The sequence below is a fragment of the Halyomorpha halys genome, unplaced genomic scaffold, assembly GCF_000696795.3.
Source record: "Halyomorpha halys isolate HHAL.00 unplaced genomic scaffold, Hhal_1.1 Scaffold122.1, whole genome shotgun sequence".
NCBI lineage: Eukaryota > Metazoa > Arthropoda > Insecta > Hemiptera > Pentatomidae > Halyomorpha > Halyomorpha halys.
Window position 1 is genome coordinate 116,249 of NW_027116215.1, and position 7,755 is coordinate 124,003.

Here is a 7,755-nt window from a genome sequence, read left to right on the forward strand (position 1 = left end):
TAATGAGGGCTATCATGATGTATACAGCAGACGGCACTAATGAGGGCTGTCATGATGCACACAGTCGGACGACACTTATGAGGACTGTCATGATGCACACAGCAAGAAGACACTAAGCAGAGCTATCATGATGTACACAGAAGAAGACATTAATGAGGGCTATCATGATGTATACAGCAGACGACACTAATGAGGGCTGTCATAATGTATACAGCAGACGACACTAATGAGGGCTGTCATGATGCACACAGTAGGACGACACTAATGAGGACTGTCATGATGCACACAGCAAGAAGACACTAATGAGGGCTATCATGATGTATACAGCAGACGGCACTAATGAGGGCTGTCATGATGCACACAGTCGGACGACACTTATGAGGACTGTCATGATGTACAGTAGGACGACACTAATGAGGGCTGTCGTGATACACACAGCAGAAGACACTAATGAAGGCTGTCATGATGCACACAGTAGGACGACACTAATGAGGACTGTCATGATGCACACAGCAGGACGAAACTAATAAGCGCTGTCATGAAGTACACAGCAAGACGACACTAATGAGGGCTGTCATGAAGTACACTGCAGGATGACACTAATGAGGGATGTCGTATGCACACAGCAGGGCGACACCAATTAGGGCTGTCATGATGCACACAGCAGAAGACACTAATGAGGGCTGCCATGAAGCACACTGCACGACGACACTAATGATGGCTGCCATGAAGCACACTGCACGACGACACTAATCAGGGCTGTCATGATGTACAGTAGGACGACACTAATGAGGGCTGTCGTGATGCACACAGCAGAAGATACTAATGAGGGCTGCCATGAATCAGACTCCAGGACGACACTAATGAGTGCTGTCATGAAGTACACAGAAGGACGAAACTAATGAGTGCTGTCATGAAGTACACAGCAAGACGACACTAATGAGGGCTGTCATGAACTACAGTAGGATGACACTAATGAGGGCTGTCGCGATGCACACAGAAGAAGACACTGATGAGGGCTATCTTGAAGTACACTGCAGGACGACACTAATGAGGGCTGCCATGAAGTAAACAGCAGAAGACACTAATGAGGGCTGCCATGAAGCGCACTGCAGGACGACACTAATCAGGGCTGTCATGATGTACAGCAGGACGACACTAATGAGGGCTGTCGTGATGCACACAGCAGAAGACACTAATGAGGGCTGCCATGAAGCACACTGCAGGACGACACTGATGAGTGCTGTCATGAAGTACACAGAAGGACGAAACTAATGAGTGCTGTCATGAGGTACACAGCAAAACGACACTAATGAGGGCTGCCATGAACTACAGTAGGATGACACTAATGAGGGCTGTCATGATGCACACAGCAGAAGACACTAATGAGGGCTGCCATGAAGCACACTGCAGGATTGCACTAATGAGGGCTGTCTTGAAGTACACTGCAGGACGATACTAATGAGAGCTGCCATGAAGTACACAGCAGGACGACACTAATGAGGGCTGTCATGATGTACACTGCAGGACGCCACTAACAAGGGTTTTTCAAACAACAGGATGGCACTAATGAATGCTGTCATGATACTGATGGGGACACACTGCAGGCCAGCTTCCGGAAATACTGTTTCCAAAGTGTAAATTGAAAAAAACAGAGTAAAGGATAAAGTGTCATATCGTCAAACGGAAGCAATTATTAAAAATCCAAAAGACAGAAATTGGTAGTATCAGAACTCAGGCGGAAGCTGTGTTGGCATGATCCCAAATTTTCAATTGCTGTTAGTACAGGTTCAATATACTGTTAACGTTCAATATACTGTTAAGGTATAATATACTGTTAAGGTATAATATACTCTTAAGGTTCAATTGCTGTTAGTACAGGTTCAATATACTCTTAAGGTTTAATTGCTGTTAGTACAGGTTCAATATACTGTTAAGGTTTATTTCCTACTTTTCGTTTTTGTCTTGTCAACACTACACTACTCTTGTTCATTAATCGAGGGAGAAGTCTCTTCTCTAAAAGAAGAGTTTTGAGACACATGCCTATATATATTATTTTAATAAATCTTAATTCTATGTTGTTCCGCATCTTATTTTTTTTAATAATAGACTATTTCTTTTCTGCATTTGTTGCTGTTTGTCAGTTAATCGTAATCTGTTCTTTACTTTTGGTTTACCACTACATTATTACTTATTTTCACTACTATTATATGGTTTATGAGTTTCATCATATTTTCTTTTTTTCCCTTTCTATTCCACCTTCCTGTTCGAGGTCATTACTTCCAAATCTTACCGTCGGATACACATTCTAACGTGTAATAGAGATAGCAGGAGTGAAATGCCTGGTGGACACTGGCAGTTCCAACACCACCATGTGCCGAGAAGCCCTAGAAAAACTGTGTAGTGGAGAGAGGACACACCAGATTCAGGTATGTCAGTGTAAATTAATTATTCTGGGTATCCTCCGTGAGTATCCGATCCCCAGATTTGATGACATTTTGGACAGGCTGAGCGGGGCAATGGCATTCAGTACATTGGACCTGTAAGTTTGATGACATCAAATTAAAATTCACCCCAATGATCAACATAAGACGGCATTCACTTTCGAGGGGGGCACTACAAATTTACAAGAATGCCGTTTGGACTCAAAAATGCTCCTATCGGATTTAAGTAGTCCTAATTTTTCGGTTATTTTTTGGTTTTATATAAAGTCGGGGTCGGGGGTCTCATTTTCTGATCCCCCCTTGCCGCGGACATCGGAAGACCCTGAAGACGCTGCGACTGCAATGCCGCCCCATCCTAAGCTAGGACCTGGCCTGGCCCTATCATCACGCCAGAGTCCAGGACATGCTGGCCAGCCTCGGAGAGAGATAGACGTCTTTCGTCGCTCACTTTGACGAGGAAAGCTACTGAAAGACGTCACCGCGGTGGCGAAGACATCACACATCAGATAAGCACATAATTTCCATTAGTCCTATGAGACCCCATGTTCTGTAATTATCTTATATAATGAAGCTAATTTAGACTAACACACTAACCATAATTGCCTCTCCAGGGATTAACACTTTTAAACTAGAAAGAAATATATGTATGTGTTCATAATCAGAAAGTCTCTCTCAATTTTCAGCCCTCCCTTTTCCACACTAATAATTTATTATAATCTTAAAATACACTCGCGATACCTGAAGAATAACACGAGCAGGTCCCGATGTAAACAGCTCCTATAACCTTCCAGTGCCTAATGGACGAATTTTTAAGGGCAAGTAACGAATCTATATGTCAGATCTACTTATGTTCGGTAAAAACGAAGACGAGCATGTGGAACAGTTACACAGCGTATTCCAGAGAATCAGGGAATTTGGCCTCAAACTCTTGGGAGAAAAATCATTTTTGGAGAAGGCACAAATATCCTACTCAAGAAGGCAGAAAGGTCATTAACACCCCGTAGGTGGAAGACAATATCAAGCGGTGTATGGAGAAGCTGCAGCAATATCACTACAGAGTACGCGCTGGAAGCGGAGTTGTTTCAGGAAGGGGAAGGTGAAAGGGAGATCGCCCAATGGTATACGCCACTAGGCGCCTGTAGAAATGGAGACCGGGTACAATGCGCTAGAACGAGAGCTCTAGGGAATAGTGTGGACTGTTGACCACTTTGACCCTACGTGTTTGGCAGAAGGTTTAGGGTACTCATGACTACAGGCCACAGCAATGGGTGGGAAGTTGAAGGAGTCTTCGGCTAAAATAACTCGTTGGAAGGAGCTCCTTGGACCAGGAAAGGAATAGTATATAAAACCAGGGAAGGAAAATGTGTGGGTTGTCTCGAGCAATTACAGTAAATGCAGTAAAGAGGAGGCCGGAGATTCGTCCAGGCAATTCCTGCGGGAGTGGACACCCAGGGAAGACGAAGAACAGAATGTGGGGGGGGGGGGAGAAAATAGGGAGGAATCTTCGACTAACGAGAGCTCTGAGGAAGGAAGATTAGTTGATATGAAGGAACGTGAAGACATCATCAATGGCAAGAGGCGACGGATTATATGGAAAACGAGAACCACTGAATAGCTCAAAGTTGAGTGTAGCAAGTATGGGAGATTGGGTAATGCCATCGCCTGGGAAAAGATCAAACGGATATGGCGTAGCGAAGAAATAGGGATGGGTAGAAGGTTCATCTATTGCAAGGAAAAACCTTCAGGAAGACAAACGGCAAAAGGAGGTGACCATAGCATATCACCAGGGCAAGACAAATCACGGCGGGAACCCGGAGACCCTGCACGCGTTAAAGAGAAAGTACTTTTGGTGGGGAATGAAGAAGACAATAACGGATGTTGTAGGAAATTGTTAAGTTTGTCTACTTACCAAACATGACAGAAACCCAAAAGGGAGACAAGAGGAGACCCCTACCTCAGATGCACCGCTCAACCATCTACAGGTCGATACATTCACATGGAGAGCATTTAAATGAATCATCATAATTTATCTCTTCAGATATCTCTTGTGTTTCCTAGTCTCTGGAGTTCCAGAGCGTATCTCATCAGATTCAGGCAGAGAATTCATGATCTACAATGCCATGATTCGAACAGAAATGAAGGACCTGGACGTAACATGGCATCTCAACATACCACAGCACTCCAAGTGCAGGGGAAGCATAGAGCGGCTTCATGGCACATTGAGTCACCATCTTCGCTTATATTAAATCCACATGGGAAAGTAACCGGATGTAGCAATGCATAAGGGACATAGCGGCAGTGGACGGTGAGGAGATAGAAAACAACCATAATGCTCGGAGAAAGTTATGGGAGAAACCATGAGGTAGAGTGGAAATGGAAAAAATCTGGATGGTGGCGTGGGAAAATTTAAAGGTCACAGACAAAATAGGAGTGATCAAAATCGGGACAGTCGTATACAGAAAGTTAAGGTCTTACAGGGGTAAGGAGGTACAGCGATATGAGGGTCCATTCAGGGTAATAATTATTAGTGAACACAATATTGTCACTGTAGAAACTATGAGAGAACCTAAATAGAGGAAAACTGTCCATATTGAAGATTTAAAACTTCCAATGACACCATAATAACTGGAGTGTTCTCATATTGCCAGCCACCACCAGATTATATTACAATAAATTTTGTTATTATTATTTATTTTATTTATTTTTTTTTTTTTAGATTATTTTTGACTTTTGAAAATATTATTTTTTTTTTTTCATTTTAGCTTATTTATGTATTGTATGAAGAGTTGTTTTGTTTTATTCTTAGGTTTAAATTATGTATATAGCATTTACTCCTGGGAGCTTGATAGTTTTTACTAAATGTGTATAGGATTTTATTTTTATTGTAAATAGTTTTCTCTCATTGTTTTAGTTTTCTATGTTATTATATTATATAGTATTAGTTTTTGAGGATTGTTCGTAAACTAGCGGGGGGGGGGGAGTTACAGCATCAGCTATTACTTCGATGTCAGCTGACTTAGGCGATCAGCTGATTGTGATATATATAGAGAGAGGAGCGGTGAGATGAATAAAGCAGTGTTTCAGTTGCAACTGAGAGATTCATTACTTGTCTTTTATTACTTTTTTTAAGTTTTCGAACCTGATAACACTTCGAATCATCGAACTAAGGGGCTAATGATGGATACATATTTTGGAAGGAAACTGCGTAGGTTTGGTGATAGTAAGATAAGTTTGGTGGTAATAGATAAAGATATACCTTTGTCAATGCTTCCTTATTTTGTTATTTTAAATTTAACTGCTGTTTTGAACTTAAATAGGACTTTTTCATTTCATGGATGAATAAATGATTATCATCAAATTCGAATTATCTATTCAAGGAAACCTCAATTTATTAGGCCAACACACAATATTCAAATCTTTGAATTATAAAGGTATGTTTTTTTCTAAGCCTGGAGTGTGCTTAGAAGGCCTTCTATATGGAATCGCTTGGATTAACTCAAATGCGAATATGATATCAATAATTTCAGTATTACCAATGATTAAAATTTTGTGTAAAAATTAATTCCAACATAGATAAATTGTAAGAAAATACTTAATTTACCCTGAAAAAGCCTCCATCTCTGTCAGTTTTGTCATCGGTGGCTATTATTGAGATATGGTAATTTGTCATGTTAAAGTACTTATCGATTTTTTAAGTTTTTATCAGTATCTAAAGAGACACACAATTATACAATATGAAAACTGGGATATATCTATTCTCAAACAAGTACACAACATGGAAAATGGAATTTATCCATTTCCATACAAATACACAATAAAGGAAAAGGGATATATTTCTTGCATACAGTTATTATATTATAATGTTGACATTATGTCTGGGGGGGGGAGTGATTGTGACCCAGAATAGGGATGGATAGGTTTTACAAGTACCTATCAACTTGACTAAGGGGAGAGGGATAATTTGAAACCCAGGACAGGGACTTGTATAACCTACTAACTTGATTAGGGAGAAAGGATCCAATTGTGACCCAGGACAGGGACTTGTATAACCTACTAACTTGATTAGGGAGAAAGGATCCAATTGTGACCCAGGATAGGGACTTGAATAACTTACCAACCTGACTAAGATAATAAATTGTGACACAGGTTAGAGACTTCTGTAACCTATCAACTTGACTAAGGGGAGCAGGATAAGTTGAGACCCAGAACAGGGACTTGTACAACCTACTAACTTGACTAAGGAGATAGGATAAAGTTGAGACCCAGGACTAGGACTTGTATGACCTTCTAACTTGACTAAGGAGATAGGATAAAGTTGAGACCCAGGATAAGGACTTGTACAACCTACTAACTTGACTAAGGAGATAAGATAAAGTTGAGACCCAGGATAAGGACTTGTATAACCTTCTAACTTGACTAGGGAGACAGGATCAAGTTGAAACTTGTATACATTATATTCACGGACTATAGGCCCTTCTGAATATCGGTGATGTATAATGAAAAAAATACATTACTAATTATATTCCACTTGTATATGATATTATATTATTATTATATTCCACTTGTATATGATCAGTAAGTGCAAATTAACTAATAATATGCCTAAAGCCTTCTTTATAAGATTTGATGAATTTCGGTTCTATAACAAAATATTTATAAATAAATATTTCAGAAAGCTTGCCGTTTCGTATTGTTTAGTCCAAATCAAAAAATTATAACCTCAGGTGAGTTTCCAGCTGGAATGTACATTATCGTAAACGGTTCTGCGAGTTGTTGCTACGTTCCCAACAAATGTACCATCAATGTGAGTAAAGCAATCCTTTTCATAGGCCATACGTACTTACAGCTTACAGCTTACCTTCCAGTTATCTCATTATCTGTTCCGTGAGAGTACGGCACATTTCAAGGACTGCTCCAATCTATTGAATTTTATTATATTGAAATTAAAATACTACTCTCATGGCTTAAAGGCTGTCAACTAAACAGTACTCATCTGGTTTTAAGGCTACCAACTTAACAGTACTCATCTAGCTTAAAGTCAACCAACTAAGTAGTACTTATCTGGTTTAATACTTACAAACTTAACAGTACTCATATGGCTTAAAGGCTACCAACTAAATTGTACTCATCGAGGTAAAGGGTATCAAATAAATTTTGCACTCTTGATGGATTTAAAATATAACAATGCCAATATACAATGATATATATTCATTTTTGAATTTGATGATATAACTAATGTTGTTCAATGGGATCTTTATCATATTGTAGCATGCAGTAGCTTCGGAATAATGTTATATATATATATATATAT

General features: G+C 39.8%; 1 protein-coding gene across 1 annotated transcript in view; it reads left to right on the plus strand.

Moving 5' to 3' along the window:
• LOC106678084 (sperm-specific sodium:proton exchanger) overlaps positions 1 to 7,755 on the plus strand; it is a gene marked incomplete at its 5' end in the record, with an annotated part of 162,896 nt that overhangs the window by 116,121 nt on the left and 39,020 nt on the right. The window contains 2 exon segments of the mRNA XM_067053048.1: positions 5,822 to 5,970; positions 7,117 to 7,248. Coding sequence (XP_066909149.1) covers positions 5,822 to 5,970; positions 7,117 to 7,248 — 281 coding nt within the window.